This window comes from Delphinus delphis, chromosome 10 (genome assembly GCF_949987515.2).
Source record: "Delphinus delphis chromosome 10, mDelDel1.2, whole genome shotgun sequence".
In the NCBI taxonomy this organism is placed as follows: domain Eukaryota; kingdom Metazoa; phylum Chordata; class Mammalia; order Artiodactyla; family Delphinidae; genus Delphinus; species Delphinus delphis.
Genome location: NC_082692.2, coordinates 100,286,658 through 100,311,983, shown reverse-complemented (window position 1 = coordinate 100,311,983; position 25,326 = coordinate 100,286,658). Strand labels below are relative to the sequence as shown.

Sequence of the window (25,326 nt, the reverse complement as noted above, 5' to 3'; positions counted from 1 at the left end):
TCCCATGTTCATGAAGGACAACTTATTTCTATGTGTTGGTGTTGTATCCTGCAACTTTGCTTTGCATGTTTCTAGAAATTCGTCCTTTTCAACTAGGTTACCTAACTGGTAGAGGTACAGATCTTCATATAATTCTCTTATGATCTTTTTTCATTTCTGTAAGGTCAGTAGTAATGTCCCCACTTTCATTTCTGATTTTAGGAATTTGAGTCTTCCTTTTTTTTTCCCCCTCAGTCAGTGTAGCTAAAGTTTTGTTAATTTTACAGATCGTTTCAAAGAACCAGTTTCGGGTTTTGCCAGTTCTCTCTATTGTTTTTTCTGTTCTCTGTTTTGTTTTTCTTTTCTCTAATCTTTATTATTTCCTTCCTCTGCTAGCTTTAGTTTTACTTTACTGTTCTTTTTATAGTTCATTATGGTAGAAGGTTGGGTTATTGAATTGAGATCTTTCTTCTCCTTTAATATGAATATTTAAAAAATTTTATTAGTGTGTAGTTGATTTACAATGTTGTTAGTTTCTGCTGTACAGCAAAGTGAATCACTTATACATATATCCACTCATAGTTTTTTAAATTTTTAATCTTTTTATCTTTTTTTAAATTGAAGTATCGTTGATTTACTGTATCCACTCTTTTTCAGATTCTTTTCCCATACAGGTCATTACAGAGTATTGAGAAGAATTCCCTGTGCTATACAGTAGGTTCTTATTAGTTATCTATTTTTTATATAGTAGTGTGTATATGTCAATCCCAATCTCCCAGTTTGTCCCTCCCCCCCCTTTTCCCCCCTAGTAACATAAGTTTGTTTTCTACATCTGTGACTCTATTTCTATTCTGTAAATAAGTTCATTTGTACCATTTTTTTAGATTCCACATATAAGTGATATCATAAGATATTTGTCTTTCTCTGACTGACTTACTTCACTCAGTATGACAATCTCTAGACTGTATAAACAAATGAAATAATGCCATTTGCAGCAACATGGATTGGGCCTAGAGACTGTCATAATGTGAATATTTATAGCTGTAAATTTCTCTCTGAGTACTGCTTTCACCTGATCCCATAAGTTTTGGTATTTTGTGTTTTTGTTTTCATTTATCTTAAAGTATTTTCTGATTTCCCTTGTGATTTATTCTCTATCCATTAGTTGTTTAAAAGTGTGTGCTTAATTTCCACTGTCTGTGAATTTTCTAAATTTCCTTCTGCCAGTGATTTCTAGTTTCATTCTGTTGTCAGAGAATATACTCTTTATGGTTCCAGTTTTTTGAAATTTATTGAGACTTGTTTTGTGGCCTAACATACTGTGTAAACCAGAGAACAATCCTTGTGAACTTGAGAAGAACGTGTATTCTCCTGTTGTCAAGTGGAATGTTCTGTATATGCCTGGTAGCTCTAGTTGGTTTATACTATTGTTCAAGTCCTCTGATTTTCTGTCTAGTTTTTCTAGCCATTGTTGAAAGTAAGGTAGTGAAGTCTCTTTTATTGTAGAACTATTTCTTCCTCTAATTCTGTGCATTTTTGCTTTATATATTTTAGGGCTCTGTTGTTAGGTGTTTATATGTCTATAGTTGTTATATCTTCTTGAGGTATTGGCCCTTTTCTCAATACATAATGTCTTTCTTTGTCTCTTGTAAAAATTTTTACTAAAGTCTATTTTGTCTGATATCAATACAGCCACCTTTCTTTTGGTTACTATTTGCATGGAATATCCTTTTCCATCATTTCACTTTCAACCTAGTTGTGTCTTAGCATCTAAAGTGAGTCTCTTGTAGATAGCATATAGTTGAGTAATATATTTTGTTTTGTTTTTATCCATTTGGCAGATCTCTGCCTTTGGAGAGTTTAATCCATTTATATTTAAAGTAATTGATGATATGGGAGGACTGAATTCTGCCATTTTGCTGTTTGTTTTCTTTCTTTTTCATGGAAAGGCATTTTAGTTTTATGTATGTATGGGGGCTGCATTGGGTCTTTGTTGCTGTGCACGGGCTTTCTCTAGTTGTGGCAAGTGGGGGCTACTCTTTGTTGTGGTGCATGGGCTTCTTATTATGGTGGCTTCTCTTATTGTGGAGCACAGGCTCTACGCACAAGGGCTTCAGTAGTTGTGGCCCATGGGCTCAGTAGTTGTGGCTCGCGGGCTCTCGAGCACAGGCTCAGCAGTTGTGGCACATGGGCTTAGTTGCTCCGTGGTGTGTGGGATCTTCCCGGACCAGGGATCAAACCTGTGTCCACTGCATTGGCAGGTGGATTCTTAACCACTGCGCCACCAGGGTAGTCCCAAGGCATTTTATTTTAAATACAGCAGTGTGTACATGTCAATCCCAAACTCCCAATCTATCCCTCCTCCCACCCTTCTCCCCAGTAACCATAAGTTCCTTCTCTAAGTCTGTGAGTCTATTTCTGTTTTGTAAATAAGTTCATTTCTTTCATTTTTTCTTCTTGGATACAGCATATAAGTGATATCATATGATATTTGTCTTTCCCTGTCCTACTTATTTCACTTGGTATGATAATCTCTAGGTCCATCCATGTTGCTGCAAATGACATCATTTCATTCTTTTTAATGGCTGAGTAATATTCCATTATATATATGTACCACATCTTTATCCATTCATCTGTCAGTGGACATTTAGGTCACTTCCATGTCTTGGCTATTGTAAACAGTGCTGCAATGAACAATTGGGGTGTGTTTATCCTTTCGAACCATGTTTTTCTCTGGGTATATGTTGAAGAGTGGGATTGCTGGATTATATGGTAGCTCTCTGATTTCCTTTTCTCCACACTTTCTAGTTATTTTCTTATTGGTTTCCCTGGTATAATGGGTTGAATAATGTCTAACAAAAATTTATGTTTATCTGGAACCTCAGGATATGACCATATTTAGAAATAGGGTCTTTGCAGATATAATTATTAAGATGCAGTTATATTGGATTAGAATGAGCCCTAATCCACTGATGTCCTTATAAGAAGAGAAAACAGACACACAGAGAGGGAAGAACACCACGTGATGACTGAGATAGACGTTAGAATGATACATCTATAAACCAAGGAATGCTAAAGATTCTTGGTAACCACTAGAAAAATAGGAAGAGGCAAGGAAGTGTTCTTCCCCAGAGCCTCCAAGAATATGGCCCTATCAGCACCTTGATTTCAGACTTCTAGACTCCAGACTGTGAGAGAATAAATTTCTGCTGTTCAAGTCACCCAGTTTGTGGTACTTAGTTACAGCAGCCTGAAGAAACTAATTACATTTGACAACGTATTAGTTTGAGTTAAGACCAACTTAGCCTCAGTAACATGTAAGACTCTGCTCCTATACAGCTCCATTCCTCCTCCTTTATTTTGTTGTTAACAGAAATTAACTCTTTATACATACATTGCCATTAATATAGATTTACAAGTATTGTTTTATGCACTTGTTTTCTCAAATCATATAGGAAAAAAGGAATTATAAACAAAATAATAATACTGAATTTTATATTTACTTATGTAGTTACCTTTACTGGTGTTCTTTTTTCCTTTGTTTGTCTTTGAGTTACTGTCAAGTGTTTTTTCATTTCAACTTTAAGGAATCCTTTTAGCATTTTTTGTAGGGCAGGTGTACTAGTGGTGAACTGTCTCAGCTTTAGTTTATCTGGAAAAATCTTAATTTCTCCTTCATTTTTGAAGAATAGTTTTATTCAATATAGAAGCCTTGGTTGATAGCTTTTTTTTTTCAGCTTTTTAAATATTTCATTCCAGTGCCTCTGGCCTTCTTGGTTTCTGATGAGAACTTGGCCACTAATCTTATTAAGGATCCCTTGTACATGACAAGTCTCTTCTTTTGCTGCTTTCAAGATTCTTTCTTTGTCTTTTTGCAGTTCGATAATAACGTGGCTGTCTTTGAATTTATCCTACTTGCAGTTTGTTGATCTTCTTGAATGTATAGAGTCATATCTTTCATAAAAATCGGGGAGTTTTCAACCATTATTTCTTTCTGTCCCCTCACTTCTTCTGGGACTCCTGTTATGCATATATAGGTCTATTTGGTGGTGTCCCACAGGTCTCCTAGGTTCTGTTCATTTTTCTTCATTCTTTTTTCTTTTTGCTCCTCAGGCTGGATAATTTCAGTTGTTCTGTCTTCAAGTTCACTGATTTTTTTCTTCTCCTGCTCCAGCATAGTGCTAAATCCATCTAATGAATTTTATTTATTTTTTGTTTAATAATTAATTTATTTGTTTATTTTTAAATTTAATAAATTAAAGTACAGTTGATTTACAATGTTGTGTTAGTTTTAGGTATACAGCACAGTGATTCAGTTATATGTGTATATGTATATTATTTTTCAGATTCTTTTCCATTATAGGTTATTACAAATTATTGAACATAGTTCCCTGTGCTATACAGTAGGTCCTTGTTGGTTATCTATTTTACGTATAGGAGTGTGTATATATTAATCCCAAACTCCTAATTTATCCCTCCCCTCACTTTTCTCCTTTGGTAACCATAAGTTTGTTTTCTATGTCTGTGGGTCTACTCCTGTTTTGTAAATGAGTTCATTTTTTTAGGGTTCCACATATAAGCAATATCATATGATATTTGTCTTTGTCTCTGACTTACTCACTTAGTATGTTAATCTCTAGGTCCTATATGTTGCTGCAAATGTCATTATCTCATTCTTTTTTATGGCTGAGTAATATTCCATTGTGTGTGTGTGTGTGTGTGTGTGTGTGTGTGTGTATAACACATTTTCTTTATCCATTCATCTGTTGCTGGACATGTTGGTTGCTTCCATGTCTTGGCTATCGTAAATAGTGCTGCAGTGAACATTGGGGTGCATGTATCTTTTTGAATTATAGTTTTCTCTGGATATATGCCCAGGAGTGGGATTGTAGGATCACTGAAATTCTTCCTGTCTGGGGCACTTCTGAAATTCTGGCAAAAAGGATAGTAGCTGCCCACACCATATCTGTTTTAGTCAGGACCAGTGCTCCTTGCGGCCTCCTAAGTAGGAAATGAACAGGGAGACATTGTCTACTCTTCTAGATTGGTAAGAAGGGGAAGCAGCCTAACAGCATTAGAAATACCCTGGCCTCAGAGTTCAGATACTGGCTCTGCCACTTCCTGTGATGTGATGTAAGGCAGATCACTTCTCTGCACCTTGGATTCCTCATCTGTTGGGTGAATAACTTACCCTGGTTTGTCTGGGACTTTCCTGGTTTTATCACTGAAAGTAATGCATCTCAGGAAACCCCTTACATGCAGGGAAACCCTACTCATCTGTGAGATGAAGGTAATAGTACCTACCACAGGGTGGTTGTGAGGAGTAGAAAGAGGATACAGGGAAGCACCCAGGGCATGGTTGGTTCCATAGTCATTTAGTTGTTACTTATGCAAAGTGCAGAAGACTGGGAATGATGTACCAAACAGCTAAAACACTGACATGTAGACTTGCTTTCCATGAGGCACCTAAGAGCAGAATTCTGAGAGTTTTCTGTTAGTTCTACTTAACAATTTCTGCGAGCTATCCCTCTGGACACATCGCCGTGTGTCAGATCCCCATGTGCTGCAGAGGGAGAGCCATCACCTGCCTCTTTAATGACACACCCAGCTTCTCCTTCCTGGCCGTGTTCAATGCTGAAGGCCAGGGCTGCATTCACTACAACCTGAAGACCTGGTGAGTCAGTTGGGGGAATCTTGGCCCCATGGAAGTATCTCTGAGGGTGACAAAGTGGGGCACCGAGGTGCAAAGTAGGAGCCCCTGGGAAAAAGATGGACCAGGCAGTGTCCAGAGATCTAGGAAGACAGTGTGGCAGGGCCAAAGCAGTGCCTGTAGGGACATAGGTGCTTTGAGGCCCTTACTTGCTGGATTCATGTCATAGCCAATGAGAAGGGAAATTCCCCAAGTCCTACTCCACTTGTTCCCGCCAGAGCACTGAGCTCTTCACTGTTAGCTAGATTCATGGAAGAATTCTTTAGGGAAGAGAAGTGTTTTATACTAGGAAGCAGTGTAGGAGAGGCCATGGGTAGCACATATTCTTGGTAGCCAAATGTTGATTTTGTCTGATTTTCCTAAGGAACTGTTCTAGGAGGGATTGACTTACTTTCATGTGACGGTTGTTCCGTTTCCCATTTTGGTGCCTGAGATCTTATATGCTCAGGCTCCTGGGCTACGGGCACACGTTCCATTTCTCTCCCCCTTGGGTTAGACCTGAGCCTCCACCATCTCCTTCAGATCTGACCTTCCCAGCAGACTCCCCAGTAGCATCAAGAGGTGTGAGGGGACATCAGACCATGTTAGGTTGGGTAAGTAGGGCCACCTGCAAGAGTCCACAGTTCCTCCACCTGGGGCAGAGTCTCAGAGCCCTGCCTGCCTATAGCCTGTAGTGATGGGGGCTTCCTTCCAGGTCCTGGAGGAAGCTCCTCATTTATGTATCTCTCCTAGCTGCCCATACGTCTTGGTGTTGGATGAAGAAGGTGGGACCGCCAACGACTACAACGGCTATGTAGTCCACAAGTGGAGCTGGACCTCCAAGACAGAGACTTTGCTCTCTCTGGAATACAAGGTAGGGGTGGGCAGCAGAGGTGGGGCTTGCCACTGGGCTGTCCAGCATTAAGAGCCAGAGGGCTACCTGTATGACAGGAGCCCTAGCCTCAAGGAGCTTGTAATATCAGAGGTTCCCACGTTGATGGGCAGTGGTCCAGGGCTGACTGAAGTGAACTTTTCACCAGCCTACAGCAACTGTTGGCTGCTGTACTGACCTTTCTTGGTAATATGCTTCCTGTTTTATTTTTATTATTAATGATATTATATTTTATAGTTAAAATGTCCTTTATTTTAGGAAGTAACTGTTACAGTAGTTGATAGTTTTATTTTTAATGCCTATGTGTGGCAATAAGAAAAGTAATTCTATGTTGGTCTCCCCAGTTTTTGTTTTTATAGTTTTACTATCTGTGAAACAAAAAAATCTGAGAGGTAAAGGAAGCTGATAGACACAAATCCTTTTTTCATTCATTTGGTTGTTCAGCTATTCATCAAAGAGTTATTAAATAATAAATGTTTAATTACTAATATTAAATAATAACTTAATACATTTAATATACTAATAAAGCAATTAAGTGTGCTTGTCACTTTACCTATGGCAGAGTTTCTCATCCCTGGAACTACTGACTTTTTGAGATGGATAATTCTTTTAATAACTGTGCATTGTAGGATATTTACCAGTATCTCCCTAGATGCCAGGAGTACCCCCTCTCCTAGTTGTGGCAACCAAAAATATCTCCAGACAGTGCCAAATGTTTTTGGGGGGCAAAAATCACCTGTTGTTGAAAATCACCAATCTAGGGGATAGAAAGATAGACAATACCCCTCAAGGAACTCAGAAATCTAGGGGAATAATAAGAATATGTGGTAGAAAAGTATAAGGGCTGTGAGAGAAGGACAAGCTCATAGGATTGGGATTCAGAGAAAGATCACAGAACATAGAATCCACCCTAGGTAAGAGTTACAGACAGAAGCACTGTTAGAGTTCATGGTAGGGCTCAAGCATCCTGTCTCATGCCCTTCCTGTTCATCCTCTATGTTGACCACTGGATTCTCATTCTTATATCTCGATTCCTGTAGACCATACCACTGCTCAGAAACATTCAATTCCTTGAACGTGTATCACCCTTCCTACCCCAATGTCCTGAAATATAATACATCTTCTTTCTCTGCCAATCCAAATTTTCCCTCCTTCAAAGCCCTACTCAGACTTCCTGTTCTCATGGCACTCCAGTCCACACCCATTTCTCTCTTCTCCCAGTGCCCACTGTCTGGATTAAAAAGTAATCCGGACTGAAATGACAAATTTCAGTTATTGTACAATTAGTCATGTAATGAAGAGGTTCTCAATTGTGGCTGCATATCAGAATCACCCATGGGACTTTAACAAAAATATAGATCCCAGGCACAGCCCTAGAGAGATTGTGATTCAGTTGGTCTGTCATGGGTTCTGGAGTTTGTAGTTTTCACAAGTCTTTCTATTGCTTGACCAGGTCCAAGATCTCCAGTCCAGGAGTGTATTGAGTTATTGCCTTACTATTTAACTTTTTGTAGTTATATGAAAGTTTACAATCCAAAAAGATTATAAATTGGTTGCAGGCAGACACCATATGTTATATGTCAGTATGGCCAAGTGGACAGAGAACTCTGGGATGAGGGTCTGAGGAGCCACGTACTAGTGTCAGCTTTGCCAAACCCTGGGTGTGCAGCTTTCTGAAAACCACTCAGCTTCTCTGAGTCTTGGTGGCTCATCAATACAAGGTGGGTCACAAGAGCCTCCCTCCTGCCTCACACTGCTTTTGTGAGAACTAAATGAAACAGTGGTGGGGAAGGTGCTTTGACACACTAAAGTGTTTCAGCAGTGTGTCTTAGTTCATTATTCTGTTCCCTAGAGCTGCATACAGAAATGCACAACAGGGGCTGGTACAGTCAGGAGTGGCCTGGAACACAAGTGGCCTTGAGTTGTAACATGAGTGTGTGTGCATATTATTCTCATAGATACAGATAAGAAGGAGGGAGAGCATTCTGGATAGAGGAATATCATCTGTAAAGGCTTGGAGTTGGGACTCAGGGTGGCATCGTTAAAAGTTCACAAGTGCTTCTCATGAAAGAAAAGTAAGGAAGAGCTGTATGTGTCAGGGGGGTGGAGGTGAGAGGCACTGGATGTCATGCTGAGGAGTTTGCATGCTGTCTTGGAGGCTGCAGTGGCAAGTTTGTTTCTGCCCAGATATTTATCGTTCCCAGCATTTTCATTCCTCTCTGAAAATACAGTTTCCCTCCAGTATCATTTCTCTTCATCCTGAAAAACTTCCTTTAGCATTTCTTGAAATGGAGATCTTCTGGCAACAAATTCTGTTTTCTTTCATGTGAAAAATGTCTTTATGAAAGAATATTTTTGCCAGATATGGAATTCTGGTTGACGTTTTTTTCTATCAGCATTTTAAAGATGTTCCACTGTCTCTGTCCTCCATAGTTTCTGATGAGAAGTTTGTAGTTATTCAAATCATTGTTCATTTTCTCTCATTCCTTTCAAGATTTTCTCTTTTAGTTTTCTAAGTTTGACTATGATGTGTCTGCATGTGGTTGTCTTCATATAAATTCTGTTTGGGGTTTACTGAGCTACTTTAATCTGTAAATTCACATCCTTCAACAAATTTTGGGGAGTCTTCTGCTGTTGTTTTAGGGGAAGAATGCACTCCAGTCTCCTTCCTTTTCTTCTGAGACTCCAATTACATGTATTTTAGACCTTTTATGTTGTCCCAAAGGTCCCTGAGTCTCTGTTCTTTTTGTTGTTTTTCAATATTTTTCTGTTTACTTTTCAGATTGGATAATTTACATGGATCTATCTCCAAATTCACTGACTTTATTCTGTCATTTCCATTCTGCTGTTATGCTAATCCTGTGATGTTTAAAAATTCCAGATATTTATTTTCAACTCTATGATTTCTGTTGTTTTTTATATTTTTTGTTTCTCTGCTGAGATTTCCTAGTTTTTCTTTCATTACAAATATATTTTCCTTTGCCTCATTGAGCATAGTTAAGTTAGCTGCTATAAAGCCTTGTCTGGTAATTTCAACATCTGGGACATATCAGATAGGATTGGTTATTTGTTGCCTTGAGAACAGCTCACACTTCACTGGCTCTTCACATGTTGAGTTATTTTGGATTGCTGACATTGTGGATGTTATGTTTTAGAGTCTCTGAGTTCTGATGTATTTCTCTGAAGAGTGTTGATTTTTTTTGTTTTAACAGGCAATGGGCTTGTTTAGACTCATAATGCAAACTTTGTCTCACCCGCAGTGGGCAGCAGCTCAAATCTCAGTTCAGTTTTCTGTTTCCCTGGAAGTAAACTGCCTTGAGTTTTCACTGCTCACACATGGTTCAGGGATCAGCCAAAGCTGTGGACTGTTTAATCATAGCATTTGGGACTCTACTTCTCTGTCCCTTCTGTAATTCTCTCCTTACTTTTCTGTGACTGTAGTTGACCCCAGGTTTTGTCCTTTGGTTCTTTGGGCCAGAAAGAACTCATCCCATGTTGATCCTTTTAAGTTTTGACTCTTCGAAATCTGCCTGCTTTTGCTTATTCTTCTGAGCCTTTGAGTAGTTGTTTTTTGTATTTTTTCCAAGTTCTGTGGGAGGATCAGCCTGTTAGGACCTGACTCAGCTATAGTGGGAGTATAACCAGCTGGTTAGTTTTTAAGCTGAGGGCTGCTATGCTCCATCCAGCATTTATGTGGAAGGTTGACTGGAGAGGGAAAGATCAGCAGATGGGGCTAGTAGAAAGACTAGTTAAGGAGTTACTAGCCAGACTTGACATGATGGAGGGTATTAGTAATATTTTTTAAAGGGGCCATTTCAGTAAAATAAATCAGTGGCATTCAGAAATGGGCTGTAGGGGATAAATGAGAGGAGGAGGGAATTATAGATGACTCCACATGGAGTGTGTGTGTCTGGGTGGAAACAAAGCAGTTTCTGAGAGGCTCAGAGACCCATATGGTTTTTGATGTGCTAATTGGGCTCAGTGGACATCTCTCTCTGGACAGGGATCCTCACCTAGAACGAGAGATTGGGGATGATATGCACGTCATATACATGTGGCTCACGAACTCCCAGGAAGATGAGCAGTGGCTGAGTTCACAGAGCACCATCGTTGGGACATTGGGAAGAGGAAGAGAAACTACCCAGGGGCCAAGATAATTAAAAACAGCTCTACCAAGCTAAGCCCTTTGCTTATTTTATCTGTGAAATCTGCTTAGTGCCCCAGAGAAAGATTCTGTTATTGTCCCCCGGCTCAGAGAAGCTAAGCAACCTGCCTCAAGTGTCCAACCACAGTGCTTGAGCTCCCAGCCACAGCTCACAGCTCTGTTCTACAGTCTCTAGAAGGAGAACTGGAGCAGGTAGTGTCTCTCTTAAGTGAGAGTGATCTACAAGTTTGAACATGTCACACACTTGGCAGGAAGATGGTCATGGATCAGATGTTTTCAGAGTGTGGAAGGGGACTAGCATCCAGGCTGCAGAGAATGAGGAAGGGGCTGGATGGTGAGGAAATTGAGTGTGGACCTTTGGACCAGCAAGTGGAATCCTAGAAGGAAATGGGAGGAGTGAAGATGGAGAGCACTTTCTTAGTTCCGAGGAGTTCTGGGGCACGTGTAGGTCAGGGGCTGTAGAGCTACAGATGCCCAGGCCCTGGTGGGGCCACTGTGCATAAATAACTCTCTGCACACCTGAACCATCCAGGGCCTTACGTGCACGTTGCTCTGCCACATCCTGACAATATCTGCTCATCTTTGGTGTGGGCCTTTGTGATTTAGAAAGCCACTTCCATAATCTTTATCTTATTTGAACCTAACACGAGCATTTTGACTCTGATATTGAAGATTGGGAGCTTCAGGGAGGCCCAGTGGCTTGCTAACCAGAGGCAGACCTGGGACTCACTCCAGGCCACAGAGTTCTTAGTAAGGAGTGAGTTGCTATAAGGGCAACTCACCCTCCCTGTGTTCTTCTCTGGGACTGCTACCTAGGAAATCCCACCATTTTGGAAGTGATGAAAAAGGGTGGCCCCTCCTCAGGGGAGGAGTGGTGACACATTTGGTGACTGCAGGAGAGGGAAATGAGCATGTGTGGCACGGCCCTGGCTAGGTTCCCTTTTGCCATCTGCCCACCCACCTGCAGAGGGGTGAGGTCTGGTCCCCCTGCCAAGGTAGCTCTGCATGCTTTCCTAGTCAGACCTGGTGCCTGGGTGGACCCAGCATCAGATTCAGGGACAGTGTTGGCTTCTGACTCCTATCCAACTCTACCAGGGCCAAAGCTGACTCGCCTGTTGGATCCCTGTGTCTCCTTCACAGTTGGTTACAGGTTTGGGTTGGAAAGGGAAAGGGCAGGGGTAAAGAACCATCATTATTTTTTCTGCTTATCCCTCAAAGAAAAATTGGAATTCTTATGTGTTCTCCCTGAAAACAGGATTCTAGCATAATAACCAGAAAGATCTTACAGCTCTCTTAGGCCCAAGCCAAGAGGGGTTTTGTGTTTTGTGGTTTTCTGTTGTCCCCCCCTACCCGGTCAGGAACGGGTAGGTGGGACAACAGAAGCAGGGATCCACTGAGTCCTGGTTTCTTCATCCACAGGTGAATGAGCAAATGAAGCTGATGGTGCTAGGACAGGATTCTATCATGGCCACCTTTACCTCCCTGAATGAGACAGTAACACTCCCCATATCAGCCAACAGCTGTCCACATGGGACATCGCACAATAAACGGGTAAGGCACACAGACCAGTCACCCAGGCCTGACCCCAGAGTGTTTTAACATGGATTGTCACTTTGGAATGCCTTTGTTCTTCCTGCCTCCCCTACCCATACAAGGCCCCACCTCTTTACCTGTCTAATGGACTTGTACTCATCGTTCACTGTCTGACTTTAGTACCACCTTCTCTGTGAAACTTCTATCAAGAGTCTTTCAGGGGCTTCCCTGGTGGCGCAGTGGTTGAGAGTCTGCCTGCCAATGCAGGGGACACGGGTTCGTGCCGCGGTCTGGGAAGATCCCACATGCCGCGGAGCGGCTGGGCCCGTGAGCCATGGCCGCTGAGCCTGCGCGTCCGGAGCCTGTGCTCTGCAACGGGAGAGGCCACAACAGTGAGAGGCCCATGTACCGCAAAAAAAAAAGAAACTGTATTGGCTCAATAAACTGAAAAGTCAGTCTGTAGATAGGCAGCATCAGGCATGGCTGGATCCAGGCCCTCAAAGGATTTCATCAGATCTTCCCATCTCTTGGCTCTGCCTTCCTCTTCGTTGGCTCTGTTTCCAAGGAGTTTCTCTTATTATGGTGACAAGATGGTCATGAGCCTCTCCAGGCTTATTGTTCTACCAGCTTTGGTCTCCCCAGGAAAAAGAGGAGTTCTCTTTGCTAAGCACTTCAGTAGAGGTGCCAACACCAACATCATTGGCTCCATCTACTTCCTGCACCTGAAATGTTCTCTGTGGTGAGGTATGTGTGTTGCTCTTACTAGCCAGGCTCGAGTAGTCATGTCCATCCCAGGAGCCGAGGGGTGTGATCAGCCCCAGGTATACCACTCGGGCAAATGATTAGGCAGGAGTGTGTTCCATAAAGGAAAATCACGGTGCTGTTACCAGAAAAGGGAGATATGATGCCGGATAGAGTAACTGCCCATGTATTGATGACCCTCTCCACCACCCCCTTTCCCATCCCAGGTAGAGTCTGCCTGTCCCCTTGCTCAGCCCTCCCAGCAGTGACTCACCTCCATTCCAACACTGCTTTATTTACAAGCCAGCCTTCTCTACCAAAGTGGGAATTCCCTGTGATTCCTACAGGTACTGTTGCCCTGAAGCACAGGGACTGCTTCAAATGAAGCACTTGCTAAGGGGGTAGGTGAGCCAATGTTGGAGTCTGGAAACTCAGTTCTTCATTCACTGGGTCTTTGTGGATCCTACTGTGTGCCTGGTCCAGAGTCAACATTGTGGAAAGAGATGGAGAGGATGAGGGGACAAAGTCCCTGATCCCTGAGGAGTTTATAGTCTGGAAGAGAATAGTTGACATTCACCATGAGACTGGGGTGGCCATGGGCTCCTTGGTGGCACTGACCGCTGGCATTACACACAGGGGATTGGCTCACTCAAGAAGCCTCCTTGGAGTGGTAGCCGGGGGGACCACACCTCCCAGTCTTCCCGGGGCCAGTCCCGGTTTACGCCTATCAGCCCAGGAGTTATTAGTAGCATCCCTCTTAGAAGTGTCCCAGTTTGGCTGATAAATTATAGTCACTCTGAAGGAGGCGTTTGCACTGTGAGGGCATTTGCCACCACATGCCAACAGGCTCGCAGGGCTGACAGAGCCCATAGGAGCAGCCAGCCCCACGTCTCCCCTTTACATGGGGACACGCGAGGCTGGCATTTGTTGGAGACCCATGTTATCTAAACAAGACACAGAGAACACCTGTGTTTTTCCTGGAGGGAAGCGTTGCACCTGTTTTTTTCACTGCTCTTACATTTCAGCAGCATTTCAACTTCATTAGTTCATTAGCTAATTCAATAAACATGTATTAGCGGGCTTCCCTGGTGGCGCAGTGGTCGAGAGTCCGTCCGCCTGCCGATGCAGGGGACACGGGTTCGTGCCCCGGTCCAGGAAGATCCCACATGCCGCGGAGCAGCTGGGCCCGTGAGCCATGGCCGCTGAAGCTGCGCGTCCAGAGCCTGGGCTCTGGAACGGGAGAGGCCACAACAGCGAGAGGCCCGCGTACCGCAAAAAAAAAAACCCCAAAAACATGTATTAGCACCTGCCCTGTGCCGGATTGGCTGCTGGGGATGTCGAAGTGAAAGAAGCCTCACTCCCTCTAGTCTCTGAAATACTTTCACTCTAATGGAAGGGGCAAAAGCATCAACACAGGTTTGTGATCCAGCTTGACTGGTGTGGTGTGTGGGAGAGAGGGGTGCTGAGGGAGCTGGTGGGTTCGTTAAAGGGATCTCATTGAGCACCCAGGAAACTCAGATGCCAGTGACTTCAGCCTACATTCCTCATGCCAAAGAGCAAAACAACGCCAGGATTTTGAGTCCATCAGGGCTGAGATGACTGCTGATTGATGAGTCCATTCCGTCAATTTGTATGACAATGAGTCCATTCTGTCAATTTGTATTTTAAAAAATGTGCATTTACTTATCAAAGGCAATAGATAATAGAAAAATTTTTGTTCACATAAAATTGCAGTAATGCTTTGTTTTTCTGGCAACCTCTTGTCTGGTAATCTCTGAAATTTGGAACATGGCTAAGAACCAGGACGTAAGCAGTTGAAGGCCCCCATGAACAGCTGAGAGAAATCACTCTAAGTTCCATGTATCGAACATGTCCTCTTGGCCTAGGAAAGCCCCTCAGTCATTAACATCTTATGTTTTCTTAGCTAAATGCAGCCTTAGAGAGCTAGAATCAGAGGTCCAGAGCTGTGCAGTCCAATATGGTAGCCACGAGTCACAAATGGCTCTTGAGCACTTGAAATGTGACAATTCCAGGCTGAGATGGCCTGGAAGTGAAAGCACACGCTGCACTTCAAAGACTTAGTGTGAAAAGAGAATGTAGCATTTCTTATTGATCATTTATTTTGATTACATGTTGCAATAATCATATTTTTGATGTATTGGGTTAGATAAATATGTTATTAGAATTAATTTCATCTTCTGAGAATGTTTTTATCTATTTATTTATTTTTGGCTGCGTTGGGGCTTTGTTGCTGCGCTCAGGCTTTCTCTAGTTGTGGTGAGCGGGGGCTACACTTTGTTGCAGTGCACGAGCTTCTCATTGCAGTGGCTTCCCTTGCTGTGGAGCACTGGCTCTAGGCGCGCGGGCTTCAGTAGCTGTGGCTCACGGACTCTAGAGTGCAGGCTCAGTAGTTGTGGCTCACGGGCTCTAGAGTGCAGGCTCAGTAGTTTCTGTGCTCGGGCTTAGTTGTTCCACGACATGTGGGATCTTCCCAGACCAGGGCTCAAACCCGTGTCCCCTACATTGACAGGCGGATTCTTAACCACTGCGCCACCAGGGAAGTTCCCTGAGAATGTTTTTTTGTTTGTTTGTTTCTTTCTTTTTTTGCAGTACGTGGGCCTCTCACTGTTGTGGCCTCTCCCGTTGCGGAGCACAGGCTCCGGACGCACAGGCTCAGCGGCCGTGGCTCACGGGCCCAGCCGCTCCGCGGCATGTGGGATCTTCCCGGACTGGGGCATGAACCCATGTCCCCTGCATCGGCAGGCGGACTCTGAACCGCTGCGCCACCACGGAAGCCTGAGAATGTTTTTAATGTGGCTTCAGGAATGTTCAAAGCCACACATGCAGTTCGCATTATATTTTTAGTGAACAGTGGGGATCTAAAGGTGGAATCCTCATTAAGGGAAGCTTGCAGAGGCTGACAGTGCGGAAGGAGGCTGGAAGTTATCTATTAAAAAGAACATTGTAACTCAAAAAGCATAACCATCTTGGAGACATCTAGCGTAGGGATAAACAGACAAATACATTAAAACAGCTTCTGAAAACCACCGCATTCTAGAGGATAGTTGTTGATGTTGACCAAGGAGACTGACTTGCCCCAGAGCATCCTCGTCTTAACCTCTTCTGTTTGAGAGAGCAGGGTGGTGTACTGTATATTACAACCTTCTGACTAGATAAACAACAACAAATGAAGACTTATTGTGGGTAACAGGATTTCCAAATGTTGACCCTAGCTTCCAGGTTAAACATCTTGGAATATTTTTATGTGAAATCTTGAGGCTGGCAGAGAGCCTCAGCTAGGAGGTGGCCTCAGGCCTTCCCTTTCCTTGCTGGGCCTCAGTTTCCCAATTTGTATAGTGATGTGTAAAGGCCCACCCAGCTATCCCACACTTCTCTCCTGGGACTTTAAAAATCCATTCAACTGCAATCGTGTGTGTGTGTGTGTGTGTGTGTGTGTGTGTGTGTGTGTGTGTGTGTTTGGAGCTGGCTGTCACCCACTCATCAGCAAACCTGTGGCCATCTAGGAAAGCTGAGGGGTGGGAGTAGGGTGGTTTCTTCCCTCACACTCCCTGTCAGTGGAAAACTTGTTAAACCCATCACCCTGAGGAACCACCCATCAGAGCGATAGGCAGAATGGCAGTCCCAGCTTTTATAGCCCTGCGGCCAGGCTCCTCACTAAATTTTCTATCAAGACAGTGCTTTGGAAGCAAGGAAGTGCCTCAATTTAAATGCTTTATTAGCCCGGTGCTGCCTCAGATCCTTTTGGGAAGCAAGACTGGGTATAAATTATAAATAAATAAATAAAATTAGCCCAGAGGCAGAGGTTGGGGCCAACAAACAGAAGGATGGTTGAGGCTTTGCTATTAATTGGAGCATCATTTACAGAAGCCCTGCCTACAGGACAAAGAGGGATACGTGGCTGACTTTATCGCTCTTCAGAAAGTCTGTCCACCACTCACCCTGCTCTCTCCACCTGAGGCTTCAATTCTGCAGAGGAAAAATTATTTCACACCTCCTCTGTGTGAAGTGGGAGATATAGACTGCATGGACCCTGCCTTCAGGGCTGACGAAGTTTAGGGATAAAGAAAGTAAAAAGTGACCAGAACCCAGGGCAAGAAGGACAGGAATGAGCAGATGTGCAAGCTCAATGTGGGGAGTGATTGCTGGTAGCTTAGCAAGTCTGTAACGCCTTCCTGAAGAAAAAGTCACACCCTGATTGCCATTAACTTCAGAATCTGAACCTAGTTCCGCCCCGGCAGAGGCAGAGGTTGAACTGCAGGGCGGCCTCACTGTCCCATAGGAGCTCCGGAGCCAGTGTGGCCCTTCGGAGTAATCCTGAACTGAGGCCGGAGGCCTGGGCCTTGGTGCCCATGGGAACCAGTCAATCTGTGTAACCCTGGCCTAGGGCAGTCTCTCAGCAGAGAGTGGCCAGCAGGGTGAAGAGGGTTCTGTGGGTCGTGCGATAGAAGGAGACAGGCAGCAAACGTCCAGAGAGGCGTTTGTCCATCCAGTTATTCATAGCGCAACAAGCATTAATTGAGTGCCTTCTGTGTGATGGGCACTTGGACACAAAGGAGACCAAAACCCGATCCTTGTCCTCTAGGAGCTCAGAGTCTGGCTGGGGAGACAGGCTCCCACGCAACTGATCACTTCACAAAGGGCTAACCTCTGTCTTCAGGCTGCATAGAGAAAGTGGTGAGGGTCCAAGGCAAGGAACAGTTCTGCCCAGCGCAACCAACCTCCCTGGCGGGGGACGTTTGAGGTGGGTTGGGTCAGTGTGTGGGGATTCACTGGGCTGAGGGGAGAGAGGTGGGTCCCAGGCGGGAGCGGCACATCCTCTAAGCCAGGGCTTAGCCTTGTGGTCACTGGGCTGGGCAGACGGCTCCTGGCGGGGCAGGTGACAATGCCCTTCCCCTCGGCCTTTCCCCAGATGACCCGCAGAATCAGCAGCATGGATGAAAAGATGTCTAAGATGAGTCGGGCCCTGGCAGAGATCAAGAGGCGGTTTCAGAAGACAGCGTCCCAGTTCATGAACTCCGTCCTGCTGGCGGCAGGTAAGGAGACTATATAGTACGATTATAAATCTTACTACCTAGCGTTATAAATATTTCTTTGTTTTCCCATCCCCGCCCCCCACTCCTGCTTGGAGTTCCCAGAGGCAGGGAACTCCTGTATGGGGTCATCTTTATGACCAGTGCCCAACATTTAGTAGATGTTTGGTAAGTGAATGAAGAAATGAGAGGCCCTTGGCCAGTCTAGCAGAGAAAGCAAAAGAAAAATAAAACAAAGAACATAGATGGAAATAACTTAAGTCTGGAGGCACAGGGAACAACATGGATGCATAGTGTACCCAGCCTCTACATTGAGTGCTATAAAGGACACAAAGCTGAATGAAACACAGGCCCGTGGGGGAGGATGGATCAAAGCTGTGTCTTGACAGATGGCCAGAACTGAGATTGATTTGTTCTTCCATTCAGCTAGCACTTACTGATCCACTAGCTGCACTAGGGTGGGAGCACTGGGCCAGACAACGGGAGGCAGCAGACTGCGAGAGTAATGGCCTGGAGGGGGAGCTGTGCAGTCTCACAGCAGGGCATGGCGGCCAGGCCACGCCGGGGAGTGACACCAGTGTCTTCTGTTCAGAGGCTTGTTCACTGTAGAATATCCGGTAAAGGAAGAGGCAGAAATCATTCGGACCAGATTAAGGTCCGGGCCCTATCCTGAGCACGCCACCAAGCTGAGTTTATACTCAGGAGAAATCCTTTTATTACGATCTCAGTCAGCCCGACCCGAATCCTCAATTGGAGAGTCTTCGAAGGAGGAGCCTGTGTTGGCTCCTGTGAGCACCACTCGGAAGAAACCCATCAAGGTCCAGGCCAAGGCCACAGTCACACACCCAGGTGGGCTTGGGCCTTCACTTCTTCCAGCTTCTGTGTGTCAGATGCTGAGATGGGTAGTAAACACGCGATGGTGAACAAAACAGATGAGGCCCCTCCCTCTTGGAGTTGAAATTTTAGGGGTGGGGAAAGATAGAAGATAAACATGTGAAGAGCTGAACTATTTTAGTTAGGGATAAGGCTGGGAAGAAAGCAGACCGGGGACATGGGTTAGAGCCGAGGCTGGCAAACTGTGGTCAGGGGCCAAATCTGGCCCCACTGCCTGCCTTTTTTATGCGTGAGCTAAAAGTCGTTTTTATTTTTTAAAATAAATTTATTTATTTATTTTTGGCTGCATTGGGTCTTCATTGCTGTGCGTGGGCTTTCTCTGGTTGCTGCGAGCGGGGGCTACTCTTCATTGTGGTGAGCGGGCTTCTCATTGTGGTGGCTTCTCTTGTTGCGGAGCATGGGCTCTAGGCGCGCAGGCTTCATTAGCTGTGGCACGTGGGCTCAGTAGTCGTGGTTCACGGGCTTTAGAGCGCAGGCTCAGTAGTTGTGGCTCACGGGCTTTAGAGCACAGGCTCAGTAGTTGTGGCTTGCGGGCTCTAGAACGCAGGCTCAGTAGTTGTGTCGCATGGGCTTAGTTGCTCCGTGGCATGCGGGATCTTCCCGGACCAGGGCTCGGACCTGTGTCCGCTGCATTGGCAGGCAGATTCTTAACCACTGCACCACCAGGGAAGCCCATTTTACATGTTTAAATGCTTGGGAGGAAGAAAATCAAAAGACAGGTTTTTCGTGACGTGAAATGATATGAAATTCAAATTCAGGATCCATAAGTAATGTTTCAATGGGGCACAACCATGCCCACTCGTTTACATGTTGTCTGTAGCTGCTTTCCTGCTAAGATGGAAATTTTGAGTCATTGTGACCAAGACCACCTGGCCTGCAAAGACTAGAGTTTTTACTGTCTGGCCCTTTGTAGAAAATGCTGACTGACCCCAGGCATGGAGAGTGACTGGAAAGTGGGGTGGGATGTGGTACACTCGGTAGACAGTCGGGGAAGCAGTTCTGAAGAGATATTTTAATGGAGGGCTGAAGGATTAGAAATAGGCACAAAGAAGGATCAGGAAGGATCATCAGGCAGAGGACAGAACAAGTACAAATACCTTGAGATAAGAACAAGTTTGGTATGTGTGAGGAAAAGTGAGAAGACCAGTGTGGAGCATTGTGAGGAAGGGGGAAGAGGGATGCAAATTGAGGACAGAAAGGTAGGCAGGAGCTGGATCAGGTAGCCTTGTGAGTGTTATAGAGGAAGCCGTTCTGTACCTGCAAGGCAGGAAGTGACATCATGTGATTCATGAGGTTTTTAGAAAACTGAAAAAAATGATAAGATATATATCTCTTGTGTTTTAACTTAAAAATTTGATAAAATATAGAAAATGAACAAATCCTAAGTTTATATAGCTCAATGTGTATCACAAATTGAACATACCCTATAGGCCCCAAGAAACAGAGCATTATCTGCTCCTTAGACATTCTCTTTTGTCCCCTCCCTATCAATAATCCCACCCTCCTTCCCAACAGGATGATTTCTCACATCATAGATTTATATATTTTTAAACTATTTAAATAGAACTATTCAGTATGTATTCTTTGATGTCTGGCCTCTCTTGCTCAAGGTTACAATGTGAGATTTATCCATGTTGCTGCGTGTGGCGGAACCACTGCTCATTTTCACTGCTATGTAATAAACTATTGTAAGACTAAACTAAAAATTTTTTGCATTCTAATGTTGATGGATATTTGGGTTGGTTACAATTTTGGTAATGACAAATTGTGCTGGTTTTTGTATATGTCCTTATTTCTGGTTGGGATATGCCTGGATGTGAAATTGCTGTCATAGAGTATGTGTATGTTATGCTAGATCCTGTAGTTCTGGTGAGACTCCGTTTTCCAAATGGTGGTTTCAAGTTCCACTCCCACCAGCAGTGTATGAGCATTCCAGTTGCTCCACATCCTCACAGTGCTTGATATTGTCCATCGTTTAAATTACAGCCATTCTATAATGATGAAATGTTTTTTAATTTGCATTGCCCTGGTGACTACAGAGGTTGAGCACCTTTTCGATTGTTCATTGACGTTTTTGGATATTCTCTTTTGCGAAGTGCCTGTTGAGTCCTCTTGTCCATTTTTCTACAGGTTGTTTGTCTTTTCTTGATTTATATTTTGGAGTTCTTTATTGTGGATACAAGACTTTTGTCAGTTATACATGTTGCAAATGATTCTCCCACTTCTACTCTGGCAGTGGTATCTATTGATGCACAGAAGTTGCTAAGTTTAATGTCCAGTTTTCAGTCTTTTTGTTTGTAATTAGTTATTTGTAACCTATTTAAGAACTTTCTGTACTCAGACAACATGATGGTATTCTCCAAAGTTGCCTTCTGTTAGTTTTTTCTTTTAACTTTTGCATTTATATCCATCCTCTACCTGCAAATGATTTCTGTGTATGACATGACGTAGGGGCCAAGTTTTATTTTCCCCCATGTATATACTGAACTGATTCAGCATCACCTATTGAGACGATTGTAATTTTCCCTCAGCTCTTTGGTGCAAACTCTGCCATGAATCAAGGGGCTCTATATGTTTAAATCAAGGGTCGTTTTTCTGGAGTCCCTATTTTGTTCCCTATTTGTTAAAACTTTTACCAACACTTAACAGTCTAGTTGTTATAGCTTTTTTTTTTTTTTTTTTTTTTTTGTGGTACGCGGGCCTCTCACTGTTGTGGCCTCTCCCGTTGCGGAGCACAGGCTCCGGACGCGCAGGCTCAGCAGCCATGGCTCACGGGCCCAGCCACTCCGCAGCATGTGGGATCTTCCCGGACAGGGGCACGAACCCGTGTCCCCTGCATCGGCAGGCGGACTCTCAACCACTGCGCCACCAGGGAAGCCCTGTTATAGCTTTTTTAAAAAAAACTTTAAAAAATATTTATTTATTTATTTAGGCTGCACAAGGTCTTAGTTGCAGCATGCAGGATCTTTAATTGTGGCATGCAGACTTTCTTAGTTGCAGCATGTGGACTCTTAGTTGTGCCATGTGGACTGTTAGTTGCGGCATGCATGTGAGATCTAGTTCCCCGGGCCCCCTGCATTGGGAATGTGGAGTCTTACCACTGGACCACCAGGAAAGACCCAGTTATTATAGCTTTATAATGAATATTGACATACAGCAGAGTAAGTACTCAGTCTTTGTGTGCTAAGCTGTTTTGCTATTCTTAGCCCTTTACATTTCCATATAATTTTAGAATCATCCTGTAGATTTAAAACATTGTCCTGGGATTTCAATTTGATTGTTAATGTCTTTGTAATATTGGAGTATTTCAGTCCATGAATATGGTATATCTGTTTGTTTATGTTTTCTCTAATTTCTCCATAATATTTTGTGATTTTCAGCATAGAGGTCTTATATGTCTTTCATTAGATTTATTCTATGATATTTTATAGTTTTGGTTCTCTTATAAATTATGTTTTAATTTAATTTTTCTATTTGTTGCTGGTTATAGAAAGGCAATTGATTTTGTTTCAGTTGAATTTATTTTTAAATTAATTACAGTAAACATTACTCTTTTTTGTGTAAAAGTCTATGAGTTTTGACAAATGCATAGAGTGGTGTAACCTCCACTGTAGCCAAGATACGGAACAGTTTCCCCACCGACCGAAAAAAAAAAAAAAGAAAAAAAGAAATTCCCTCATGCTACCCCTTTGTAGTCAAACTCTTCCCTCACCTGTAATTCCTACCAACCACTGATCTGTTTTCTGTAGCTATGGTTTTGCATTTTGCAGAATGTCACATAAATGAGATTATATTGTATATAGCCTTTTGAGTCTAGCTACTTTCACATGGCATAAGACATGTGAGATTCATCCATGTTGTTGCATGTATCAATAGTTTCTTTTTTTAGTTAGTTAATTAATTAATTTTGGCTGCGTTGGGTCTTTGTTGCTGCATGCAGGCTTTCCCTAGCTGCAGTGAGCGAGGGCTACTCTCCATTGCAGTGCGAGGACTTCTCATTGTGGTGGCTTCTCTTGTTGCAGAGCACGGGCTCTAGGTACACGGGCTTCAGTAGCTGTGGCACGTGGGCTCTAGGGTGCAGGCTCAGTAGTTGTGGCTCATGGGCTTAAGTGCTCCGCGGCATGTGGGATCTTCCCGTACCAGGGATTGAACCCATGTCCCCTGCACTGGCAGGTGGATTCTCAACCACTGCGCCACCAGGGAAGCCCCTCAATGGTTTCTTTTTATTGCTGAATAGTATTCTGTTTCAGGGAGCCCCAACACCACCCCCACATTTAGAGACCTATTGATACTAGTACGCATGGGATTCAGCATATAGTTGTCTCATGGATAAGGTTTATTACAGTGAAAAGATACATGATAGGATGAGCAAGGGTAAAAGACACAGGTAGAATCTGGATAAATCCATATACAGACTCTCCCATGCGCTCTCCCTCCTGTAACGGGACACACCAAGCGTGCTTCATTCTCTAGCAGTGAAAACTTGCAGTAACATGTGTGATGTTTCTCTCCAGGGGTGCGCATTAGCAACTCAGAGCCCAAGGTTTTTATTGGGTAGCAGTCATGTAGATACTCTCTGCCTAACAAATATCAAAGTTGCAGACTGCCAGAAGGAAAGCAAGTGTTTAGCATAAATCACATTATTTATATAAACAGTGTAGGCATAGTGTAGGAAATGGTTCAAGTGCCAAGTTCCCAGACACCAGCCAGGGGCCAACCTTGTAGGCAGGTCCTTCTAAAGACAGCAGCTTCAGGCCTCCTATGTTAACTCTCTTCTGTATATATTATGTGACATAGGTGGGCAAAAATTTATTTATCCATTTACCCATTGAAAGACATTTAAATTGTCTTCAGTTTTTAGTGATTATCAATATAACTGCTACAAATACTCAAGAACAGGTTTTTATGTGAGCACAGGTTTTCATTTCACTTAGGTGAATTCTTAAGAGTTGGATTGCTCGGTTGCATGTAAATGGTGTGCTTAACTTCATAAGAAACTTCCCAACTGTCTTCCCAAGTCGTTGTACCATTATACATTACCATCAGTAATGTGTCAGGGTTCCAGTTGCTCCAAATATTTGTCAGTACTTGATATTGTCAGCTTTTTTTTCCCCTTAAATTTTAGCCATTCTAATATATGTGTAGAAATATTTCAATATCATTTTAATTTGAATTTGTCTAATTACTAGTTATGTTGAACATCTTTTCATGGGCTTATTTACTATTCATATATTTGCTTTGGTGAAGTATCTGTTCAAATCTTTTCATATATTTAAATTGGGTTATTTGTATTCTTATTGTTGAGTTTTGAGAGTTCCTTACTCTGGATATAAGTACTTTATCAGAAATGGGACTTTGAAATATTTTTTCCCAGTCTGTGGCTGCACTTTTCATTCTCTTAGTAGTGCTTTTGTGGAGAAAAGTTTATTTTGATGCTGTCCAGTTTATCATATTTTTTTTCTTCTCTGTATTGTGCTTTTGATGTCATGTCTAAAAACTCTTTGCCTAACCCAGTGGTTCTCAACAGAGATGATTTTGACCCCCAAGAGACATTTGAAAATGTTTGGAGACATTTTTAACTGTTATGACTGGGGAGGGGATGCTACTGCTATCTAGTGGGTAGAGGTCAGAGATGCTGCTAAACATCCTGCAATGAACAAAATGATCCCCCCCAGCACACACACACGGCCTAACCCAATGTCACAGAAGTTTTCTTCTAAAAGTTTTATATTTTTATGTTTTACATTTATGTCTGTGATCCATTCTGAGTTAATTTTTGTATAAGGTACAAAGTATGGGTTGAAGTTTATTTATTTATTTATTTTGCATATGGATATCCAATTGTTCCAGCAGCATTTGGGGAAAAGATATCCTTTTCTCTCTTAAGTGCCTTTGCACCTTTATAAAAAGTCAATTGCCCATATTTGTGTAGGTCTCTTTCTGGACTCTCTATTTTGTCAATATGGTGAATTACACTGATTTCAAATGTTGAACCAGTCTTGCATTCCTGGAATGAACTCCACTTGGTCATATGTATTATTCTTTTTCTCTGTTGCTAGATCCAGTTTACTAATATCTTGTTGAGATTTTTTACATCCTTAGTCATGAGGGTTATTGGTCTATAGTGTTTTTTCTTGCAATGTCCTTGTCTGGTTTATTAGCGTAATGTTGGCCTTAAAAATTTCTTGGGAAGTAGTCCCTCCTCTTCTACTTTGTTTTGAATGGATATTATTTTTTTCCTTTAATGTTTAGTAAAATTCACCAGTGAAATGGTCTTGCCTGGAGTTTCCTTTGGTGGAAAGCTTTTTAAAATCAAACTTAATTACTTTAATAAATACAGGACTGTTCAGGTCATCTATTTTTCTTGAGTGAATTTTGATAG

At 43.0% G+C, this 25,326-nt stretch overlaps 1 protein-coding gene across 1 annotated transcript in view; it reads left to right on the top strand.

Moving 5' to 3' along the window:
• C10H3orf20 (chromosome 10 C3orf20 homolog) overlaps positions 1-19,871 on the top strand; it is a 33,861-nt gene extending 13,990 nt beyond the window's left edge. The window contains 6 exon segments of the mRNA XM_060023796.1: positions 5,501-5,653; positions 6,422-6,542; positions 12,145-12,276; positions 17,930-18,053; positions 18,645-18,899; positions 19,858-19,871. Of these exon segments, the coding sequence (XP_059879779.1) occupies positions 5,501-5,653; positions 6,422-6,542; positions 12,145-12,276; positions 17,930-18,053; positions 18,645-18,899; positions 19,858-19,871 (799 nt within the window).
• The last annotated feature ends 5,455 nt before the right edge of the window (positions 19,872-25,326 follow it).